The sequence below is a fragment of the Pundamilia nyererei genome, unplaced genomic scaffold (assembly GCF_000239375.1).
Source record: "Pundamilia nyererei isolate P.nyererei 1_Seehausen unplaced genomic scaffold, PunNye1.0 scaffold00102, whole genome shotgun sequence".
Lineage (NCBI taxonomy): Eukaryota > Metazoa > Chordata > Actinopteri > Cichliformes > Cichlidae > Pundamilia > Pundamilia nyererei.
In genome coordinates this window covers 1,672,143-1,695,842 of record NW_005187503.1, presented here as the reverse complement: position 1 = coordinate 1,695,842, position 23,700 = coordinate 1,672,143, and the positions used below count along the sequence as shown (strand labels likewise).

Below are 23,700 nucleotides of genomic sequence, written 5' to 3'. Positions count from 1 at the left end.
TACATCCTAAACGCTCCATCGTAAAGTTGTAAAGTGCAAAAATCTGTTCTTTCTACCATCCATAATAGTGTTATCAGTGTTTTCAAATAAGAAATCCATTTCACGGTTTGCACAAGTTTAGCTAAATAATGCAGCACTCTTACACTAGACAATAAGATGGGATCAAATGCACACATGTTACACACAACATGTTTCTGACCTCTTTAAAACACGTGTATGAGCAATCAAAATAAAAAAAATGTTACATAAAATCAAACTATTAATACATTTCACTTCTTTCTTTTTGTTACCATAAAAACTGTTTAGTATAGTGTCTCTTTTTGTGGTTCTCTCTGTTCTCTCTCACTGTCTGCTTTGCTTTCATCCAGATGTCTGTGCTAGGCCAGGGACTGTTGGCACAGACAGTCTGTGTGCTGGTGTGTGTAATGCGTCTAAATAAACTCACACGCTGCACAGAGATATGACTTCGGACAAGTCAGCAGTGTGGGAACATTTGAACAGTTTATCTAGCCTCTCAGACGCAGCCCATAATGTCTGTTTAATCAAAGCTTTATGTTCTGGTCTGTGGTCTCCTCCTCATCTGTTGCTTTTCTCCTTCAGCCTTTCCCTCTGTATCCTCCTTTGTGCAATTTCACCTCCCCAATCCCTCCTTTCTTATTCCCTCACTCCACTCCTCTCCTCTGTCTCTACAGAGCGCCATCGAGTCTCTATTTGGGGCATCACTGACAGGAGTAGCATACTCCCTCTTTGCAGGCCAGCCCCTCACTATTCTTGGCAGCACGGGGCCTGTTTTAGTATTTGAGAAGATCCTCTTTAAGTTCTGCAAGTGAGTTTGAGCAAGTTTGCATTGTAGTAAAAAATGCTCAACAGTGTTTTATGTTGATTCCCATTGTCTAATAGAAATTCTTTGTCTTTCCCAGGGACTATAGCTTGTCCTACCTGTCTCTACGGACCAGCATTGGTCTGTGGACTGCCTTCCTGTGTATCCTCCTCGTGGCCACAGATGCAAGCTCTCTGGTTTGCTACATTACCCGCTTCACAGAGGAAGCTTTTGCAGCATTGATCTGCATCATCTTCATCTACGAAGCTCTAGAGAAGCTCTTTCATCTGGGAGAATTGTACCCTGTCAACATGCATAACAGCTTGGACAACCTTACTCTGTATTCGTAAGTACTGAGATTTAAGTTACATGAATGATTAAAGGTCCATTTGTTTATTATTGTTTGCTCAGTATTATATATTTTGAATTGTTTGCACAGGTTGCATTAAATTTAGCTCTTCAAATTGCTGTCTCTGCAAGAGTGCGTTAACTGATAATGAGAGAGGTTAAAATTTATATTATCTTCTTCTACGACTACTTCAGCTGACTGGTTTACTGGGAAAACTCTAAAGTCTTATTAAATTTTCATTTAATTTCTGATTTGTAACGGGCTTTGACACAACCTCAGAGGGACTTGTCTGCCCCTGGTCTCAAAGTAGGGACTTTCCACATTTTCTATTACAATCTTTAGATTAAATTCCAAAGCATCACATAAAGTAGTTCCTTCTTAAGGAAAATATAATTTTACCTGGCAGATACACTGTAGCATGTACTTAAAGTTTGCTTTAATTGAACCTTAAACATTATTTCTCACAGAAGGCTCAAGGTACAGACTTTGCTTAGTTTTGGATCCTCTGTCCCCAGGTGTCAGTGCTCTCCACCAGCAAATGCTACAGATGAGGTCATGCAGAAGTGGAACCAGTCCGGATATAGTCCAGACTCTATCGAATGGAGCAGCCTCAGTGTTTCAGTAAGACTAGCGCACAGTGACCTCTAGTGTAAAAAACAGAAATTACAAACACAGTTTTAAAATTGGAGAACAAACAGTGAAGCTTAATGTTGACTTCATGCATTGAATCTATGTAGAGCACATGCCATAGCTTCCCCAAGTAGCTTTTATACCTGTGTGTGCGTGTGGTGTGTCTCCATTGCTCTACAATTTTCCCACCTAAACACTTGCTAGCAGTGGAGTTTCTCTCTTCGAGTTGCTCCATTGTCTTCTAGCTGATTTCAAAAATGGCACCAAAAGAAGTAGCCAGAAATGCATGGAAGGAAAAGGTGGTGCTGTTGTACTGTGAAGTTACATCAGTAGGGAGGTGTGTGTCAGGTTAGGGTGTAAGTTACTGCATAAGGTTTCAGAAAGGTTTGCCATTACATACCTACAGCGTAGATTTAACACAGAAGTTCAATTCCACTATAAGCCAATAGTCTACATTATATAATTCACAATTTTAGTCATAAGCACAACCCCCAGCAATACATCTACCTCTGTCATACAGATGATTCATTAAATTACCAATTTTTTATCCTTTTTCTTCTTCTTTAAAGACGTGCAAATTGCTCCATGGAGACTTTGTGGGTCCTGCCTGTGGTCACCATGGGCCGTACATCCCAGATGTTCTCTTTTGGTCTGTTATCCTCTTCTTCACAACCTTCTTTTTGTCATCATTCCTCAAGCAGTTTAAAACAGAAAGATACTTCCCCACCAGGGTGAGATGTTGGGCTTAATTTGTTTATGTATGTTATTTCTTTTGTAAAACGCAGCAAAAAGAAGCTTTTAAAAGACAAAAGAAAGCACGGTTTAATCCCTAATCATGTAAAATGATGTTTAAATAGTACTATTTGAAATATGAAGCATCAGATCTGTAACATCACATGTCATTATATGTTTTGTACACCTGGTGCACGCAAGTGTGGGCAGATTAACCTAAAAGGTTCTGACACTATGTAAATGTTTGTATTGAGTCATTAGTACAGGAGCAGACTCATGTTCAGAAAGAAGAGATCTTGTTGCATCCTCCCACATAGTAACATCTACAGTGTTATCACTCGGTGTAGGCCGGTGTTGGTATTGTGTAAACTGTAAAATGTGCAACAATTACTTTGATGGAGCTGTACCTACAGAAGGAAATGATATGAAGTTAAGCAGCTTCGCTTCTTTGCTTTAGGAATACATTTATAAAGGGTGGCTGAAGGCACATGTGAAATCCCTAAATAAATTAATCTATTTTGTATATGTGTGTGTTACATAGGTGCGATCCACTATTAGTGACTTTGCAGTGTTTATAACCATCATGATTATGGTGCTAGTGGACTACCTAATGGGGATCCCGTCTCCTAAACTGAATGTTCCTGACCGCTTTGAGGTAGGCATATTGTTCATCTGCATTGCTCCATTTATTACTATTGAGTACATTTTTACGGATCGTAGCTATTATCTTCTGTAAGCTTTAAATAAAGTATATAATCTTTAGATGAAGTAAAGGTTTTGTAATTCTATTGTATTTTACTCAAGAGTTTCTTTACAGTGTTAGCAGTCTCTTCTCAGAGATGTAAAAGTACAGATTGTGTGTGCTTAAGGCTTTCATATACAAAAGTTCTTGCTGGAATAGTCTAGATTCTGACCAACACATTACAAGTAATGTGTAAGATAAATATTCTCAGTTAGTTTATACCTTATATACTTAATGTGGCTTGCACTTTTCCCCTCAGCCAACTTCAAAGAACAGAGGCTGGCTAATGGATCCGTTAGGAGAAAACCCTTGGTGGACACTGCTGGTGGCAGTACTTCCTGCCATGCTCTGCACCATCCTCATTTTTATGGATCAGCAGATCACAGCAGTCATCATCAACCGCAAAGAGCACAAGCTGAAGGTCTGACTTTTATCTGAAAGTATTTTGAGAAAGCTTGTGATAGGGTGCCAAGGGAGGAACTGTGGTACTGAATGAAGACGTCCGGAGTGAGGGAAGTATGCTAGGGTACTGCAGCATATGTATGAGTACAGCGAGACAGTGATGAGTTTTGCTGTAGAAGTGACAGAATGGTTCAAGGTGGGGGTGGGATTACATCAGAGATTGGCTCTGAACCCCTTCTTGTTTGCAGTGGTGATGGACAGGTTTGACTGATGAAGTCAGGCAGGTGGAAAGGTAAAGATGTAAGGAGTAGAGTTAGTGAAAGTGGATGAGTTTAAATACTTGGGGTCAGCATCCAAAGGAATGGACAGTGCAAAAAAGAGGTGAAGAAGAGCGTGAACACAAGTGTCAAGGGTGATTTGTGACAGAAGGACAGCAGCAAGAGTGAAATGGAAGGTTTACAAGAGAGAGGAAGAGCAGTGAGAGGGTTTATGGATGTAGAGAAGGAGGACATGCAGAGGGACGGTAGAGAAAGGGTGAGACAGATGATTCAGTGTGGTCACTCCTAAAGGGAGAAGCTGGAGGAAGTATAAAAAGTTTCACAAAATTTATTTTAATATTTTTTTTTTACAGAAAAAGGCAAATAGCTGATTGATCACAGTGAATGAATCTGTCACAAAGATTTTTCTCTTCAGTCTTGAAAGTTTGTGTATGTCCATGCCTCTACTTCTCGTATCTTACAGAAAGGATGTGGCTATCACCTGGACTTGCTCCTCGTGGCAATAATGCTGGGCGTGTGCTCCATTATGGGCTTGCCGTGGTTTGTGGCTGCAACCGTCCTCTCTATTTCCCACGTTAACAGCCTGAAGGTGGAGTCCGGCTGCTCCGCACCGGGAGAACAGCCCAAGTTTTTGGGAATCCGGGAACAGCGAGTCACGGGATTTATGATCTTTGTCCTGATGGGTTGTTCTGTCTTCATGACATCAGTGCTCAAGGTGCGATGGGGTTGTCAGTGAAATAATATTTGCTTCCCCCTGTAAATCACTGTATATAATAATGTCTTTTGATTATTTGACACAAGTTGCGTTAATTCCGTGTAAACTAACTAATGTGTTGTCACCTGGCACAAGTGTGTCATAGATGTTTTCAGCTTTTTGCTTCATGTACCGTAAGTTAAATATTTTCTAATATGTTGTTTGATTTGTGCTTTCGGCAGTTTATTCCAATGCCGGTTCTGTACGGAGTCTTTCTCTACATGGGTGTCTCTTCCCTCAAAGGCATTCAAGTAAGTCTCTCCCCTGCTGTCTTTGAAGATAGTGCTGCCCTTCTATTCAGAACAGAGCAGGAGTCTGGAGCTGTTAGTAAAGATAAGTTTGCCCCCTGCTGTTGCAAACCTTTAATGGTAATTCAGAGTCCTTGGGAGCTTCTCTTATTAAATGTGTTTCCTCCTCTGAATAATCTATTAAGTGATACTTTCATGCATTTGTATTTCTTAACTGTTTCACTGACTCTCTTTACTCTAGTTCTTTGACAGAATCAAACTGTTTGGCATGCCTGCAAAGCACCAGCCTGACCTGATCTACCTGCGCTATGTGCCACTGTGGAAGGTCCATATCTTCACCCTGATACAGCTCAGCTGTTTGGTGCTGCTCTGGGTAATCAAGGTGTCTGCAGCAGCTGTTGTATTCCCCATGATGGTAATGACTCAGCCTTACTTATTTTATCACTTCATTTTTACTGGAGAAGAGTTATAGAAATGTTTTTAATGTCACAGTTATTGATCATTCATCTGTATGTTGTGCCAAATAACAGTATAGCAGAGGGTTTCTTTTATTAGTAGATATGATTTTTATTGTGTCATTCCTTTACTTTATGTTTGGTTTCATCTGTAATTCTAGGTTCTGGCGCTGGTCTTTATCCGAAAGCTTCTAGACTTTTTCTTTACCAAGAGAGAGCTGAGCTGGCTCGATGACTTGATGCCAGAAAGCAAAAAGAAGACTGAGGATGATAAGAAAAAGAAAGCGCGTGAAAAGCTGGTAAAACTCATCTGTTTTCCATAAGTGAACATCACAAGTTTATTTGTAATTTGAATTTGAAAGAAGTTTTTTGCTTTTCTTTGCATTAACAGAAAGTTGGCTGTAGCAGATTTTGTGTCAAAAATGGGGAAGGCGACATTTTACTGGGATCACTGGACAGAAAAAAAAAAATCATTAACTTTTGAGCATGATGTTAATGACAGGAAGCAAGTTCTAAACCATGACTGGAAATGTATCCAATCACAAGCCTTTTCCAATGATAGTAACTAGTATACAGAACTAATAAATAAAAATATTAGTTCTGTATACTCAAGGTTTCAAGGTTTGATAGGATTAAGGATTAAGCAGACAGCCTTGACCCTGAGAGTGGAGTTCAGAGCATCTGTGAAGAGCTCATGCCTGTGCTCCTTCTGTGGAAAGAACTTAAAAGTAAGAGGAAAGAGCTGGAGGGTAACAGCTGACTATTTTCAATATCTACTTGAAGGTCACAACCACTTCTGCTTCCAAATGATACAAAATTAAAACTGCTCCTCAGTTACAAAAATTTACTAAATGAGATTTTGTTTTCTTTCTACTGTACTTCAAGACATGCACTGAAATGACAAAAATGTAGTTATCCTTTGTTTTTCTTCCTAATTTGCATTTAAACAGTAATACTGCAAAATCTCTAAATGCTCCATCTGTCTTTGTTGTAAACAACAGCTTTCCAGATCGTGTAAATCCTTCTGAAGCTCCGATTGGAAGACAGTTTAATTATACTACAATTTGAGTGGGTGCCTTAACAGTGGATCGAATCAAATTGCAAATTAAATTGCTATATAATTGTGGCAACTAGGCAAAATCAAATGGGTATATTGGTCTTGCAAGCATGGCTGTTATGGAAGAAGAGAGTTTTGAATCAAGTACTTTCAGTACTACACAGCCACCACAGAGACCAAAACCCAATATAATATAAGCCCGGGCCAATAAGCCAGATGTTAAAGCTGATTTAAATATGAATAAAACTGTGAGACTCAATTGTTGGAGGATGAACCTCACTGCAGTAATAACTAGTTTTTAAACTATAGATGCATTTGAATCTAGGATGAAGAGTCCGGACTGGAGGAAGAAGAAGAGATGGGGATTAAGGACACTTATGAAGACTCAAACCGGCTCAAGATCCCAGTGAAGGAACTCTCAGGGAGGTGAGTAATGCACTCTATAAAGCATCCTTTAAATGTCAGATTGTGGGATGGAGAGCTGAATCTTCTGTAAATTTTCACTTGGGAGTGAAGTGTATTCATGTTAGTGACTGTAAATCTCACATACTACTATAATATTTTTATCTTATGGCCTCATGGCTAAATATATTTTAAAAAAATTTGATCCAGATAAATAAAGATTTCACTAATTTCGTATGTCTTGATTTCTGCTGTGTCTAAACTTAAAAAATATGTTTTTATCTACAGCTTGAAATGACAATTTAAAGACTGGTCATCAGCTGTGTGTTATGTCCATCTTAACAGATCATACAGAATAGAAGTAGTGACCCACAGCGTCCCATTGTAAGAAGAGGTAGCATGGCTGTGTGTACAATGACGATGATAATAACAATAATAATAATAATAATAATAATCTCTGACCCACATTGCTGCATATTAATAATGATAATAATAATAATGGATTGCATTTATTATTTATTTATTATTTGTTTTAAGGTAAAAAGGTCTATGATAGAATGATTGCCTTATCTAATAATATGCATACAGTCAACTCTCAGGATAACCCTTTACCTAAAACGCAAACAGCTCTTAATACATGTTAACACAGAAGTTTGTTTGTGGTCTGTCTGGTCAGCCATTCTGTGTTGTTAACTTGGTTTAATCTCTAATATATGCATGTTTGCGTCTGCCTCTTATGCACTGATCCTGTCCTGCTGTCTTGATGTCTACATGCCTGTCTTCTCTTTTTGTTTCTGTTTGTGTGTGTGTGTGTGTGTGTGTGTGTGTTTTCATTTTGGCATGTAGTTCTGACACTGACCCCTTGGTTGTAAATATCTCTGATGAGATGGCCAAAACCGCAGTGTGGAAAGCAGTGAACTCGAGTGCAGAGTCTTGTGTCCAACCTGTGAAGCTTAGCGGAAGGTAGCTATGCCATCTCCTGGAGTTTTCCAGAGCCCCGTCACCCAACTCTGTTACTTCAATATGATATGCTCGCTAAAAACAAGAGGGACTGCTTGATAGTGCTATCTTAACGTACGCTGTAGTCAGAAACTGAAGCTAGTTACTGCCTGGAAGTCCACAGCGATTGCAGTTTTGAGTGTCGGGAATCCGTTTAATCCTGTAAAAGAAAAGATAATAGTTCCTGTTCCTTTTAGATCCCATAGCTGTTAACCTGACTTGAGTTGACAGGAATATATTTGCAGCAAAATGGCATTCCTCAATAACAGTTTGACATAGTTTGCACAGTAATGCATGTCAAACTCTGATTCGGTTTCCTTGGAAAGGCAAAGGGTAGGAAACACTTAGAAATAATTACTATTTATCACCTGGTTCCATCGGACTGGATTCTGATTGGTCCCACATTCAGACTGCACCCTGTTTCATTTATCCTAAACATACTTGCTGTCATGATGTGTATCTCCTAAAGTCACAAAGATTTTTACAATTTGTTTTAGGTATCTTGAAAAACTGAGTAGGTGTGTTGATGCAAAGAGGAAAAACACAGTACTGTGCAAAGGTCTTGTGCTACCCTTATTTCCTTATTTCAAGGAGACAGACTTCCTTGTTATTTTTTGAAGTGGAATTGAACAATAGTTTTGCAGACTTTCCAAAGGAATTTCAATGTTTGTATTTTTTGCTGCTTTCAGTCCAGTCCTCGTATCTGCATTCTTTTCATAAGAATGTTTCTTTTGTTGTTTGTTTGTTTGTTTGTTTTAATCCATTTATCACTAATCTATGAATCACCAAAGCATAAAAAAGGTACCTAATTGAAGAGATGAACCAGTGTTGTGTTGATGTGAATCAATTTTGAGCTTTATAGTTAGGTTCTTTGTCACCGACAGTCTATTACATAAACACATAATTTGCTTTCATTCATTTATTTAGTTCATTTTGAAAAAGAACCCAAAGATTATCACAGTTTGACATTTGTTGGTTGGTTTCCAAATGCTTTTCTACATCTATTTCCCATCTTACTACCAAAATATGCAAAAATATGTGGTGGTTGAAGACTTTTGCATTGCACTGTAAACAGCTTTTTTGAGTTACGTGTATATTAATTTCACTAGATTTATCCATCCATCCATAGATGTCTTTAGATTTGGGCACAAATCTAAGTTTCAAACATCTAGGGACAAAGACAATCAGACACAGAATAAAGACAGGTAGCCTCCCAAGATTTATCCACTGTCTTCTTGCCTTGAATAGAAGTCCTTACCCTGTGGGCCACTTCCTTGTTTTTTTGTGTTGTTTAGTTTTGATTTTTAAAAACAGATCCTAACTTGAAGTTCGGTCTCTAAAACCTTTGCACAGTGCTTTGTGTTGACAAATCTTTTGCCACAGTTCTCTCATTAAGTCCCATCCTTACCAAGTTGTACTAAAGCTGGTAAAGTCTTGTAAGTGTTTGTAATTAAGACCTATCACTCCTCTACCTGATAGAAATCACACATTTGTAGTTGCTCACAACCCTTAACACCTCCATGAATCTGCCTACACACTCATTTTCTCTCTATTTGTTAATCCCTGAACAGCCAGGAAAAGGTGGCCTGCGTTAGAGTCGACGTCAGCCCAGACACACCTGGAAGAGACTCCACTACCGAGACGTTCCTGTAATAAATTGTGCAGAACTCCTTTTGTCCTCAATACCTTCTCCTTCACAACACTTTTACCACACCGATGGACGCAATCTTAGAAGGAAAGGGGACACACTGAACTGGAGCAGCACAACCTCTCTGCAGAGCTCCTTCAGGGCAGCAGATGAGCTCCCTTAAGGATGCGAGTCTTTCTTCAACACACGTCTTGAAGTCCTTCATGTACAGAATGTGTACGAATGGTTGCCAAGATATGTACTATAAAGGATAAAACTCCAAGAAACAAAGGAATTCTGCTGTAACTGCCCACCGATGTTCACTGTTCAGAAATTCTCTCTGTCTAGCAGCCATTTATTACTCATTTGAAGCACAGACACCAAAGGAAGGGGCCTCACTGGTGGGGGTGTTCAACTGTGTGAATTTTACTTTTAAACCATCAAAACTTTTATTTATATTTATATTTTACTTTTGTTATTTTAGCTGTTCATTTTACTCTACTTTTTCTTTCTTGTTAGCGTACTCTGTTTCTATATATTTAAGGTGGAACTGAGACCTTTCACTAAAGTACACCAGCTTTGAAACCTTTTTGATTAAAGCCATTCAGGTACTGTCAGCTCCAGATAATTCTATTTTATATTTAGTCTGGCACAATAAATGACACAAACCAAAACAGACAGAGGTACATTCAGATACTACTACTGCACCACACTAATATTACTGCGTACATCTTTGTCAGATTTGCTCATGAATAATCTCTCCTGTCTCTAGGGGAACACTCAGTATTGATACTGCTGCTCAAAATTAGTTTTTACTGTAAAGCCTCACTGTTCATAGTGTATGTGATCTTACTGAAATATCACGCGTATGTGTACTGTGTTCTTTTCGTTTGTAATATTGTAGAAATCTACTTCAGAGGCCATACGAAGTCTGTACTGTATCGTAAGCACTTTGCCAGTATAGTTTCTTACCTAAGATGAATTATGGTGTGTTAATAAAAAGGTTACTCCTCCTCCCTCTGTATTTATACATCAGTCATTCAAATTTTAATTATAGAACTCAGGAATCTTGAGTGATTTCTGACTGTTGTCATTTGATATTTTAACCCTCTGGCCACTGTGTTTCTCTCATGGCTGTCATCACAACTATTTTACCTAATGCTGTAAATCACGACATATACAAAGGTGCGAAGAAATGAGAGAATATTTGTGACCCCCAGATAGCAGCACCTGTTTTTATACTGTCTATATTATTGTATTATTATTACTGTATGCGTGGGTGTGTGAGTACGAGCGAGCGTGTGGTATAAAGATAATTTGTTTAGCGTTGCAAATCATAAATCATTTTATGCAAAATATTTCTACTGTATATGTAAAAGAATATATTATATTCTAGGAATTCTTATTTTGCTGACAGCAGTCCTGTTTTAGCAATAAGTGTTCCATACTGTGCAATGGACGGACTCCTGAACTTGGCTAATATTCAGGCAAGGAATTATTCATCAAACAACTTCTGTGTATGTTTAATCTGCTCTGTCTGTGTGTAGCTACAGTGACTATACGGACAATAGCTTATGTGCCTTGTTGAAGCTCTTTGTGTCTAGTACTGATAGTTTAGGTGTTCAGAAGAGAGGTACGGGCATACGCGGTGGCACCCAAAGACGGATCGTAGAGTGAACGAGGACACGGCTCTCCCTGTCGTAGTGTAATGCCATGTCTGTGTGAAGGTTGTAGCCTGAGCCATTGACTCAAAACAGTGTAGTTCAATTTATTCTTCCATTTAAAAATGTAACTAAATACTGTTTGTCAGTGTGTTTGTGTGTTCTACTATCACAGCTAGTGTTTGCTCACAACATAAAAGCTCTGTAATCAATTTTGAGGTACTGTTTCTTTTCTAAGTGATTAGTGTGTGTCAAAGTGTTGTGCCGTCAACATCCAGAAAGAAGTGACATCTATGTTAATTTATATATTTGATTAGTGGGAAAAATGATTCATGTGTGGTTATTTCACTACATATGTGGACGTTAAAATGAAATGTAAAATGTTGTCATTAGTATCATCAGAGACAGTTAACGTCCACCAACCAGCTAAGAATTTACGATTCCTGTTGTTTATCTTGTTTTTCCACATTATGAGGTTCGATTTAAGATGCATGAATCTGGATAAACGATCAATAATGTGAAGGAGTTTCTGGCCTCTATTGTCACACCAACAACACAGAGTAGAAAATGCATTTGTTTTGTACAGACATCAGTGAAGCACACAGCGTCCAGTTGTTAACTTGAACGATGACTCTTCTGTCATGGCTGATTGTTGAAAAGCAATAAAAAGGAATACAAGGTGATTTTTCTTCTGTCTTCATTTAAAAAAAAAAAAATACAGATTTTTTTCATTAGTTTAGGATTTACGGGTCGCATTTTACCTTATGTTGTATTGATAAATAACTTTCAGTCAACATGATTTAAAACCCAGAACTGTGAAGTGCACTCACTAGGAGCTATATTAGGTACATCTGTTAGCAGTCACTTATTTCTCATTTAAACCATAGTTAGGACAAGTTTTAAATGAAGGAAAAACTGTGACTTTTCTGCACAACCATCTCTGAGGTTTACAGAGAATAATCTGAAAAAGAGAAAATATTGTTTGAGTGAAAATGTTCAGTTGATACCAGAGGTCAGAGGAGGCAGACTGCTTCAAGGTGACAAGAAGGCAAAAAGCAACTCCTCGTTACAGCCGGGGTATACAGAATCTTTGAATGAACAGCAGGTAAACCTTGAAACAGAGGCCATAGTAGATGAGGGTCCACGATGAGTGTCACTCCTGTCAGCTGAAAACAGTAAACTGAGACAACATTTCACACAGGCTCACCAAATTGTCGATTTCTGCTGCCACACTCGGTTAGTAGGATCAAAATTTGGCACAAACAACATCAAAGCATGGATCCATAATGCTTTGTATTAATGGTTTAAGCTGCTGCTGGTGGTATAATGGTGTAGTGGATATTGTTTCGCACACTTTTGTACCAACTGAGCATTAAATGACAAAGCTTGTTACTGACCAGTTTTGCCCCCGTTTTGACCAGAATGCCTCCATCCAGCAGGAAAAGGCGTCACAGTGCTCAAACGAGCTCAAACTGCTTTCTCGAGCATCAACACAAGTCTTTTTTTTTTAGTTTTTGAAGACAACCGGATGTTTTTCATTCTGAAGACAAAAGGTGGCAGCAGAGATCTGTTATAAACCACTGCAGACAAATACAGCAGGCACTTCTTCAGTTTTATAGTTCACACAGCAGTGGGTTCACCACTTAATTGGTCAATTAAACCTCTTCTGGGGACTAATAAGCTCCTTTTTCTCCACTTAGTTTCTAGGAGCCCGTTAAAATACAAATAAAATGCATTTTTGTTTTCTTGCAAGCTATAAATTCATGTGCAAGGTCAGCATAAAGAGAGGTGCAATCCGGAATAGGTGGAGATATGTGGATATGCATATTTATTATGGTCTAATAATTTGGTTTGACTAAAACTTGGCCTTATGTGACATTTCAGCTGTGCATGTTCTCCTTCATGGTAAAGTACAAGTCAACATGAATACACTCTATATGCATCTGTGCCCGCTGAATGAAGGAGGACGCGCAATAAGCCTGTTTTTAATGTTACAAAGAAAGAAAAGAGACACGGAGGAAAGAGGTTAAACCTCTTGAAGATGTGTCATTGAACAGCACAAGAACTGAGCAAAGGACAGTTTGACAATATGTTTGACAAGGGAAGGGCAAATGTGTATTATTAGTTCAGGACTTTATTTTTAATCATGTTTTTTCATGAGTGTGCATCAGCTTTAATGTCTTACGCAAGAAACCATGTCATGGAAAAGATTTCAGATACTTCACTTTGAAGTACTGCCAGAAATGAAATCACAGTCCCAGCAGTTTATTCGGGTTATTAAATGAATGGTTACAGTCATTTTAATTCTACTGATTGAGCATTATATTTGAGCAGCATGTGCCCAGCACTGTTTCAGGCCCATGCATCCGGACCAGAGCTTGCACAGCAGACGCTACAATAAATCATTCCAGTAAGTATTCACTTCAAGTTTTCTCTTTATCAAAAAAAAAAAAAAAGGATCTTCCGGCTACAAAATGTATTGCAATTTGTAGCCCAGTGAAAAATAAATTCAGGATATGCTTCTCATAAGAGCAGAAATCCTGCTCAGCGCGAACAATTCAGTCATTATTTGTGTTCCTGTGTTGACCTGGTAGAAACGAATAACCACGTGATTAAATTACAATAAAAAGGATTTTAATAAACGTTAGAATTGGTCATTTTCAGAAAATCCAGAGACGCACAGCAATCAAAAAACAGTGAGATTTTTTTTATTGTCTTCTCAACAGCCAGAACTTCAGTCAAAATAATAATTTCTTCTGTCATTCAGTAATCTGAGACTGTCTGAAAGCATCGTTTCTCCTTAAAAAACAAACAAACAAGAAAATCACACGTTACCAGCCAGCATCACTGGGTTTCACTTAAACACAGTACAAATGTGTTTCATAAAGTCTTGGGCCAAAATAACTCATGTATTACAGGCGCTACATGATTCACTATTAATCACTGAAATTCAGCTTTTACACTAACGTGGCTCTTTTAAAATGTCTTATTGTAATATAACGACAATTACAAATAATTCATTACAATTCGAGCAAAACAACTATTTCAACAATGGCTTCTTACAAAGAAAAAATAAAGATTTAGGTGCCAAAAACGCAGCAGTTAATTGTCGTCCCTATGTTTACATGCCGTCGATAGCAATCAATTCATACACCGTGAACAAACTTCTCGTTGGTTAGTTTAAAATATTTGTCTTTGTGCAGACAAACAAAACAACTTGACGTAAAATTGCCGTTTTTTCCTTTTTTAAATCGGCCTGCTGTGGTTCTGCTCAAAGTTTCATGTAGACTATTGGGAAACTGTAACACTGCATTGTAAAAGAAAGAGTTTCCCTAACCTGGAGAGATATTCACCCTCCTCTTAAAGAAAATGCTTCGGTGGGGAACTGTGGCAGCACATAGTGCTTGTGGTTCAGTTAGCGCCGTTTGGTGGCCCCTCTGGGATGAGTGACATGAAAAAGGTTATGATGAATGACCATGTGGAGGACAAGAAGCCTGTGTGGGGGGCGCTGTTAGGATCTTCCGCTCCTTCCTCTCCGCTTTCCCCATCCTCATCATCAGAACCGTCATCCAACACTCCTTCCTATACGAGGGAAGTCAAATTACAAGAATGAAGTGAGATTATATCTCCCTGACGCTCAGTGCACAAGATTAGGCAAGAATATATGAGTCATATTTGACTGTGAAATGAGATATCCACTAAATTAGCTTCAGGCATAACGCCCCACACTTTATCTACATACTTAAAAAACATTTCTTCATTCCCCTATGAAGTCAAAATGCCATTTTAGTGTTTTTAGCTCATCTTTCCCTTCCACTAGACCGGCAAATTACATTTTTTCTAACCTAATTAGAACAACAACATAAATAACAGACCATCTGAAATCAAGTAAATGTCAAAAAACTGTGATTGACCCCAATTGACCTCATTTTCATGATCTTTGTTGTTTTCTTAAATTGAGCAATCTACAATACAATACCACTGTTATGAGTTATTAAAGAAGAGTGGTGTACTATATCCTTCAGCTATCTGGAAACTGGTACTTCATTTCACAGCTTATACTGCAGATAAAAAATAAATGATACCGATAAGAATCCAATCAGTTCTGAGTAAAGCATCAGTGGATGAGAGAGACAGTTACCATTTCTTGTAAGTCTTGGTTTTGTGGCTCTCCCTCGGCATCATCCTGATTGGCTCCGTCTCCGGGAAGCTGAAGTTCGTTCTCCAGGTTAAACGGAAACCAGCCGGCCTGATGCCTGCAGGCAGAAACAACGAGAAAAGAAATTACAAATGTTTCACAGTGTTGGTCATATCAACTTATTATTCATTATACTCTTGAGTAATCTTTGAGGTACTTATAATGTGGTATGAAAATAACAAATCCCTGTCGTGTCTACAAAATATGTTTTATAAAAATTCTAACGTTAAGATAAAGGCAAAATATATAAAAGTAATGCATTGTAAAAATCGAAACTTCTGTTGAGTCTTCATAACTTTAAAATTCAGGTACTTCTTTCCAGTTATATTAGGGGAAACACAACAGGGAATCTTCAATGCAGCGCCGCGTGAAGACACAGGAAATCGCTCTAATCAGAGAGCATTCAACCATTGTGGCCTTCATTGTAAAGGCAACCATTTTTTAAAGATAAACGCTTTCCGGAGAAAAGCATTTATCTATTGTTGTGAATTTCGATGTGAGATGAGACAGAGTATCACCCACAATTAGTGCCTTTTGTTAAAGTACAAATCCAAAAAGGCACTAACAAAATCATGAGACCCAACAATGCAGTAACAGAACAAACACTACTGTAAGTACAGACAAGCAAGATTTCCGAGTATTTCTTAGAGTATATAGAAAATAAATTCGATAATTTATGTGACTGTTTCTTAAAATATCCATTTTCTTGTTTTTCCCTACGCCTGGAACGATGTAGCATTCTGGTACCACAAGAAAGTAGCGATAAAAGCACCGTTGAGTCATTTGTCAGCCACTATATTAAACAATACCAGAATCCAACAAGATGTAAACTCTCCCAGTTAAAGCTAGCGTGTCACCGTGCGTGCTGCAAATACACTTTATTTCAGTTTCAGAGTTTGAAGAGTGTTTTAGTGTAGTTCGGGTCACTGTATTGTAATGACGGGCATTTAAAACACATGTTTAAAGTAAACTCACAGGTAAAGCACCAGCATGGCCATCATCACCATGACAAAGCGGCTGAAGGACGAGTAGAAGTAGACTATACTGAGTAAGATGGCAGCGCGTGAAAATGTGTACACCCAATCCAGCCAGTCCCGATTGAGCTCTTCCTCGTTCAGGATCTCCCCTCCTTGGGCATTCATCTGGACTTCTGGGTTGCCGTGGCGACCCACTTGGGGTCGTTGACTCTGGGGATGGGACTGGTTAGACTGGGTCGAGGTCTGGTCGGGCCTGAGGTGCTGAGAGGAGGCGGCAAGTAACTGACTAGAGGACGAGAGACAGATGGTGGTAACACTGTTTGAACACGGCCCTAAAAACCTTTGTGTTTTTAAATGGAGAGACTAAAACACAAATGGACTTACTAATGCATGTAGTACTGCCTGGCATACAGCTGCTGCCACCACATGAGTGTCATGGGGTTGTAATAAGCGGGCATATTTGCGGGAGGCATCGACTGAGCAGAGTGTTGGTTCCAGCTGGAAAAAGAGGGTGCAATATGAAAACAGTGACATTCTCCATTTTTGGAGAAGAGGTTTTAGTCAGAGCCAAAGGAAAAACATCAGCACTGTAATCAAATTATTACCGTTAATACTGTTTATTCAGTCAAATATAACCAATGCTTTTGTTTATCACATGGCCAGACATAGCAGGAAAACACACCCTCACTAAACCAGAACAACTCATCCATGTGTAAACAACCTCACTAGGATTGTTGGGAGAAGTTTTTATACACTCAACATGACAACATTATATATCAGTAAATTTGGGTTTTTACTGATTTCTGCATAAGTTTTAATTTATTTGGGATTTTTTCCAATCTATACAGGCTCAAATATACACACACACACTCAAAAAGCCTTTTTATAAGTGGTGCTGAAGGTTCTACAGTGTCTTTTACTTTGGCGGGGTCTGATTAATCGTCATAAATGAGTACAGCTGGTAGTTTCTCTTTGCCAGCATAAAAAGGATTAGGATGCAAGCACTAATTTGATTGACAAAATTTAAGACGCAATGTGCATAAAGTTGCCAAGTCCAAATCATTAAGATTGTTATGTAAAGTGTCTTGAGTAACATGTTAAAACTACTTAATGATGAAGTTTATAAGCAGGTGTATTTGCATTGTTTTTCTATTTTCATCATTAGTTGGTCTAGGGAAACAGTTTCCTGAACTACCCTTCACACCTGCACTGCAGTTCAGTAGCTTACCTGTACATAAATTGTGGATACATCTGGTGGTAAGGGAAGGATCCAGCTCGGTGTCTGAGTCCATCACTGCTCCCTCCCGTAGAGGAGTGGCTATCCTGACCAACTCCATTGGAGTTCTGAGGGGCCTGTAACCAGGGAGGGGGAAAAAAAAAAAGTTCTAGTTTCTTGCTCGTCCAAACACAAAGGCAAGTGACGTTTTTAAATCTCCAGAGATTTGCAAATTACAGCAGTTAGGGAGCTGATGAAAGAAAATATGGCGATGATGAAATGAAATGCAAGGTCTAAGAAGCACACGGCTCACCCACCGTGGGACGGGCTGTGCTCTCCTGGGGCTTGTTACTGCAGCTGCGGGTGGGCTTTGGGGAGCTGGGAGGGGTTCGTGAGGCGCACACCAGATGGAGCATATGGTACTCGTCCTGCTGTAGAAGCCAATAAGAGCTCATTATTAAACACAGCTTAAGTGCAGCATGTTCTTTGGACTTGTTATTTTTAAACCTCAAGAACACTTCAAAGCGCTTCTAAATCTATTTTGTGGACATTTGCTTTATTAGATTAATGCAAAGACAATACTATACATTAAACTTTTCTACAAGGCTACAGATCTAAATCCTTCAAAAGAGTTTTCCAAGTTACTATCTTTGTTAATTACTTATCTAGATATATCTTAATCAGGTGCTGGAAAACTTTTAAAATGTTGCTTTCAGGTTTAAACAAGACAAAATTAACACGAGGGAAGCGACTGTTTCTAAACAAATCAGCAGTAACTCAGCATCCCAGCTTAACCTGTGATAACTGAAACAAATACACGATTGGTTTTTTTTGTATGCCATTCCCCATTTATGTACACATTATATGTATGCATGTTTTGTATGCTGTTTATTTACTGCTGCATAACTATTGCAAACTGAGCTGCTGCCTATTTTGGCTAAGGACAACTTCACAAAAGAGACAGGACATTTAAGATTTGCAATGTTCCTGCTCAAACACAAACATATTAATAATACCTACATAATATTTGAACATATTGAGTTTCTTTACAAAACAGCATGCAATTATAGGAAAGCCCATTATAAAATGCATTACTTTAATAGTGGCCTAGAGATGAAGAAGAGAAAAAAAAGTGGAACACTAGGTAATAAAACATATTAAAAAATCAATTAAAAGAGAACAACATAAAAAGAAGGAACACAATAAAGTCTCATTAGAGCTGCAATATACCTGTACACACTGTCTTGCTTTGCCCCCTCCTCCATTCTACTCTCTTTTTAGTGATGATATGTCGGCCAGTTTTTCGTTTTCAAAAATCAATTCACTAGACTTGAATTTACCTAAAAAAGATCAACATGAACATTAAAACTTTTTTCCCCTCAAGACTTTGTCATTGCTGTGCCACCTATGGTTACATAATCATTGTTGCAGGTTACACAAAGAAAACCAGGAGGAAAAGTCCTTCACAGCAACAAATACAAAAGTGAAGTCACTTCGTGCCGATAGCAGAAAAATGGGTCAACCTAAGAGTTGCCTAATTTTGCAGGAATCAACATGAAGACTCATTGACATCCAGTAATTGTGTATAAGGTGGCTTTGTTTGCACAAGCACCGAATGTTCCAGTGAAATAAATAAAGATTACATAAGCATGACAAACTACATTCACTGGACACTTTATTAGGTACAGATCTTTGTTAATGCAAATATCTGACCAACCAATCACACAGCAGCAAATCTGTGTATTTAGGCATGCAATCAGGCTTTAGTTCAAACTGAGCATCAGAATGGGAAAGGAAGGTTTTTCCCCGCTTTTTAATCAGCAGTTCCGGCTAATGCTGGTGGTAGCGTAGTGGTGTGGGTGATACTTTGGGAACCTTAGTACCAACTGAGCGTCATTTAAACACCACAGCCAACCTGAGTATTTGTACTGATCATATCCATCCAATCACAGTGTACCCATACTCTAATGGCTTTTTCCACCAAGATTAATGTGCCATGTCACAAAGCCCAAATCATCTTAAATTGGTTTCTTAGACAGGACAGCACAGTGACACTGTACTCAAATGGCCTCCACAGTCATTGGATCTCAGTCCAGTAGAGGGTGGTAGTGGTAGAATGGGAGGTTCACATCATGGATGTAAAGCCGACAATTCTGCAGCACCCGTTTGATGCCATCATGTCAACATGGACAAAAAAAATCTCTGAGGAATGTTTCCAGTACCTTGTTGAATCTATGCTGCAAAGAGTTATGCAAGTTCTGAATGCCAAAGCATGTCCAACCCAGTACTAGCAAGGTGTACCTAATAAAGTGTCCTTTGAGTGCAATTCCAGTTTATCTCAGATGTGTGGGAAGGTGTTTCTGTGTAGGCTACATAAGTTCTTCCACACCATACTCCATTCTACTTTGAGTGCAGAGAGACTCTTTTGTTGAAATTTTAAACACAGTAAGTAACAATTGCCTGATACATTTTTGTAAATCAGGCAGTTTAAATCTTGTGAGCTGTAGACTTACTAAACTACATGGACTTTAATAAATCCTATGCCTATAACTACACAAACTTACCTTTCTGAGCACATCTTTTAAGGTAAAATGATCCAGCAGGAGCTTTCCAGAATACACCAGCCTCTGGTCTTTGGAGCTCTAAAAAAAAAAAAAAAAAGGATAACGATAACTGGGTCAAAGAAGGAAGCCTATGTATAATGAACAACACCAAGAATCTAGGTTGCTCAGTTTTGTTTTACATTTTTAAAAGGGTAAAGATGCCAGAAATACAATCATACACTGAAAGAAAACAGAGTTAACGGTTAAATGTACATGATCACAGCATTAAAGGGCAGAAACTTTCTGTGAATGAGTGATAAGGATTGGTTTGTAGTAACCTCAATTAGGATAAGTGGGTCTTAAGAGTGGATTTAGCTCTCCTGACTACAACAAGGTCAGAGTGTGATCCTCTTACAGCTTGCATTCACTCTACAGTTGTTAAAAAACACATTTTCTCTTTTAGATCCTGGCCATCTTACAACTGGAAGTGGAAGTATTTTCTTGTTTTTTGAGATTTCCAGAAATAACTTCCCCCTAGTTACACAAAAATGTACAGGCATTTGGATGAACACTCTACAGCTTTATCAGAATGCAGTTTGCTCCCATGTATTTAATTTGATTGCATCAAAACAAGCCGAGAGCACAGAGGAAGCAGAGCAAAGTCAGATTAGCAGCACAATAAAGCCGGAATATAAACGCCTTCCCTTCATTGTGACGTCAAATCTACAGCCTCCAAGGCTCTTTCAGCTACAAAGAACCTCATTTCTTTCCCTTCAGAAAAAACATCAAGGTTAATGATCTATGTCACTCAGTGATTATTCAACTGAGTGACATAATATGACTCATGAGGGAACTCAGCAGAACTCACAAAGCAAAAGTAAGCAAAGCAAAATGAAGGTTGAGACTGTGTGAGAGCTAAAAATCAAAACACAGTTAAAAGGCAACAGAAACAACAAAAAATGCAATTCATTCTCAAAACTGTAACTGTGAAGCTCATATGTAACACACGAGGGTATGCAGGCCATTTCCTGCCTGATATGTGTAGCATAATGCAGAAAAAAATCTGGTAATATCAATACACAGTTTGTCCAGCAGAGCGGCTTTCACTGCAGTGTTTGCAATACTGTCACTGTCTGCAGCATATGGAGCAGAATACATGTCACAGCACCATTATGTATCAGTGTGTTCGTTGATTTTGTAACTCCAACATATTGCGTGTGTCATTCATATTACTATTAACTGAAAAAGGCAAGAAAACACTTGTTACACTTGTTCCATGTTATGAGTATCTTTCTAACCACATAACTATCTCCCAACACTGCAGTGTTTCTCAAACTGTGGGGCATGAACGACCAGAAGAAAAATGTGAAGTTGAATGAGTGTAATGATTGTTTTTAATCATTATGAGGGAATAACAAAAACAAGAGTTTGCTGATGCAATAGTTTCCATTTAATTAAAATTCAATTTTAATCGTTCTTTTTAAATTGTAAATTTTTGATTAAAATAGCCAGAAATACAATTCTGCTAACCTCTGAAGTGAAGCTTACCAAAACGTTTGAGAACTACTGCATTACTGTATGCCATCAAAACAAATACAGTAGTAGTATTACAACAGCAGCTGCTGCTGCTCCTACTTCAATAACAGTGATCAGCTGGTTTGGATAACAAAAGCAAAGTAGGAAAGTGTTACCATGATCAGAGGGAATTAACACGCAAGTCAACCTCTTACATCAACAGCTTTGATTAAATAAGGGTGAGATACTCACAGGTTTACTCGGGTACACATCAGACAGGTGAGCTTTGAGTTTCTCCACAGTCCAGTTCTGGTAGCAGTTGATTGTCTGGTCATCATATTTCTGGTTGGGAGCCCTGATCACAAGGGTAACAGGATTGTCCACAACAGCTTGATCCATGACTCATTTGTCTTCAGTGGAAAACAAGAGAGAAAGGAGATCTGGACTACGAAGTGTGTGTCCTTGTTCCAGCTCTGTTAGTTTTCAAATAGGTTCCTGGCACCATCGAGGGGGAAAAAATCTCACAGCTGGAAGAAACAGAAATGACAACATGAGTTTAGGGTTGCCCAGGTGGCATAGTGACATATTACGTAGTAAAATGAAGCAAATAATAACAGCACGGGAAAAAACGGTTCAATATTTTCCGACAGAGAAAGAAGAGTTATTCGTTTTTATCCTGTATTCGCCCTGACACACATTGAACCACACATATATTTCATTACAGCTACAACACTCGCGACAACATTGTAACAAGCTCCCGAACTAAACAATAGCGCTAAGGACAAAGTGATATGCTCTAACAGAAAACTAACGCTACATTTTGTCAGGGGTAATTAATGGATGGCTAAGCTAACGTTAGCTTTAGTAGGTTCTCTGCTACTAACAGCAGTCAAGTCAAGCTAAAAAAGTTCTCGCCTTGGATAACTACCCGCCCAAATTACAATGATCTAGTTGTAGAACGGTGTTCTTGTAAAACTAAGCTATGATGTACCTGGTTAACGTACCTGGTTTACCTCCGGACAGCAAAATGTTGTCTAGTTGGCTGAACGGACTGAACCTGGTTGTCATACTTCTTTGATGGATTTCGGAAGGTTGTCAACATTCGACGTTATACTTATTACTGCCACCTGCTGGACTTTAGTGTGCATTACAACAAAGACACGCTAAAAAAGACTGTGGAGATGTACGTTTAATATACATTTCAAAGGAGTCTCTGCAGTCCTTTGAAACAGCTTGTAGAACCTCTTGAGCAGCAATTCTTCAAGTAGTATTTTCTGTATGGCCCTATCAGTCTCTGATATTGCTGAAGAGGAATTTTGGCCCTGTCTTCTTCACAAATCTTCTTAAGGTTACTGAAGTTTGCAAGCCTTTGTTAATGTCTTAAGATCCTGCGACATGGCCTCACGTTTGACTCTAAATACTTTGGTATACAGAGGAGTTCATGGTTAACCCAATGACTGCAAGTTGCCCAGGTCTTGTGGCTGCAAAACAACCCCAAATCATCAATCTTCCTCCACCGTGTTGTTGATATGAGGTATTTGTGGTGATATGCTGTGTTTGGTTTCTGGCATATGTGGTGCTGTACTATAAGCCCAGATGCCTCTTTGGTGTCATCTGTTCAAAGGACATTGTTCCAGAAATCTTGTGATTTGTTAAGGAACTGTTAATGAAATTTGCGACAATAAGCCATGCTACGATGTTCATTTTAAAGTTTATATTCTTTTCTGGCAACCTTTCCAAACCAGCCATACTGTCATGAACTGTTGCCTTTAGCTTGCAAACTGAAGCCTGTAGATTCAGACATGAAACTCTTGGATTTTTTTGTCAGTTTGTCCTTTGCAGGGATGTCCAATCAAATGCAAATTAACTCATTTAATTAGCAGCACACAGCTGCTAATTCCCTCTTAATACCCATGGAGGCAGTCAGGGTGTACTTTTCTACTGCAGTTAATTAAAATTTCTAATAGATGTGGACTTCATAATAAAATACTATAGAAAACTACATTGTTGTGCAAGAAAGAAATGATAAAGAAAATGGAAAATTATTTGCCTACAAAAAATAGATCATTTGATAAGCACAACCATTTATTGCACA

The 23,700-nt window shown here is 38.6% G+C and overlaps 2 protein-coding genes across 10 annotated transcripts in view; one reads left to right on the top strand and one right to left on the bottom strand.

Annotated features, from left to right (window-relative positions):
- LOC102197977 (sodium bicarbonate cotransporter 3-like) overlaps positions 1 to 9,630 on the top strand; it is a 53,290-nt gene extending 43,660 nt beyond the window's left edge. For 6 of the 8 annotated variants that reach the window (XM_005740706.1, XM_005740710.1, XM_005740707.1 and 3 more), the window contains 13 exons: positions 693 to 826; positions 921 to 1,166; positions 1,685 to 1,790; positions 2,369 to 2,530; positions 3,073 to 3,186; positions 3,533 to 3,694; positions 4,417 to 4,668; positions 4,890 to 4,958; positions 5,197 to 5,370; positions 5,572 to 5,709; positions 6,793 to 6,893; positions 7,716 to 7,832; positions 9,440 to 9,630. In XM_005740706.1, coding sequence (XP_005740763.1) covers positions 693 to 826; positions 921 to 1,166; positions 1,685 to 1,790; positions 2,369 to 2,530; positions 3,073 to 3,186; positions 3,533 to 3,694; positions 4,417 to 4,668; positions 4,890 to 4,958; positions 5,197 to 5,370; positions 5,572 to 5,709; positions 6,793 to 6,893; positions 7,716 to 7,832; positions 9,440 to 9,521 — 1,857 coding nt within the window. In that variant the 3' untranslated portion in view covers positions 9,522 to 9,630. Of the gene's footprint in view, positions 1 to 692; positions 827 to 920; positions 1,167 to 1,684; positions 1,791 to 2,368; positions 2,531 to 3,072; positions 3,187 to 3,532; positions 3,695 to 4,416; positions 4,669 to 4,889; positions 4,959 to 5,196; positions 5,371 to 5,571; positions 5,710 to 6,792; positions 6,894 to 7,214; positions 7,254 to 7,715; positions 7,833 to 9,439 lie in introns of all 8 variants that reach the window. The other 2 variants (XM_005740708.1, XM_005740709.1) reach the window with 2 other exon arrangements.
- Positions 9,631 to 13,705: 4,075 nt separating this feature from the next.
- Positions 13,706 to 22,691, bottom strand: LOC102197499 (homocysteine-responsive endoplasmic reticulum-resident ubiquitin-like domain member 2 protein). Of its 2 annotated transcripts, none has more exons than XM_005740702.1 (9): positions 22,597 to 22,691; positions 21,858 to 22,132; positions 20,112 to 20,189; positions 17,865 to 17,978; positions 17,560 to 17,684; positions 16,716 to 16,829; positions 16,330 to 16,617; positions 15,298 to 15,412; positions 13,706 to 14,738 (listed from the first exon to the last, which is right to left on the bottom strand). In XM_005740702.1, exons 2-9 carry the CDS (start codon positions 22,002 to 22,004, stop codon positions 14,568 to 14,570), a joined length of 1,152 nt encoding a protein of 383 aa, XP_005740759.1. In that variant the 5' UTR covers positions 22,005 to 22,132; positions 22,597 to 22,691; the 3' UTR covers positions 13,706 to 14,567. The 2 variants fall into 2 exon arrangements, with proteins under 2 accessions (XP_005740759.1, XP_005740758.1); XM_005740701.1 differs by having other exon boundaries at positions 22,610 to 22,691.
- Positions 22,692 to 23,700: the final 1,009 nt, after the last annotated feature.

What these genes read in the sequence shown, in the direction of transcription:
- LOC102197499 (XM_005740702.1), bottom strand. Translation starts at nt 22,004, where the DNA reads ATGGATCAAGCTGTTGTGGACAATCCTGTTACCCTTGTGATCAGGGCT. An exon ending in TAAAAGATGTGCTCAGAAAG is followed by an intron (nt 17,979 to 20,111) that starts GTAAGTTTGTGT and finishes TGGCTTCTACAG; the next exon opens with CAGGACGAGTACCATATGCT. An exon ending in TATCCACAATTTATGTACAG is followed by an intron (nt 16,830 to 17,559) that starts GTAAGCTACTGA and finishes CTCTTTTTCCAG; the next exon opens with CTGGAACCAACACTCTGCTC.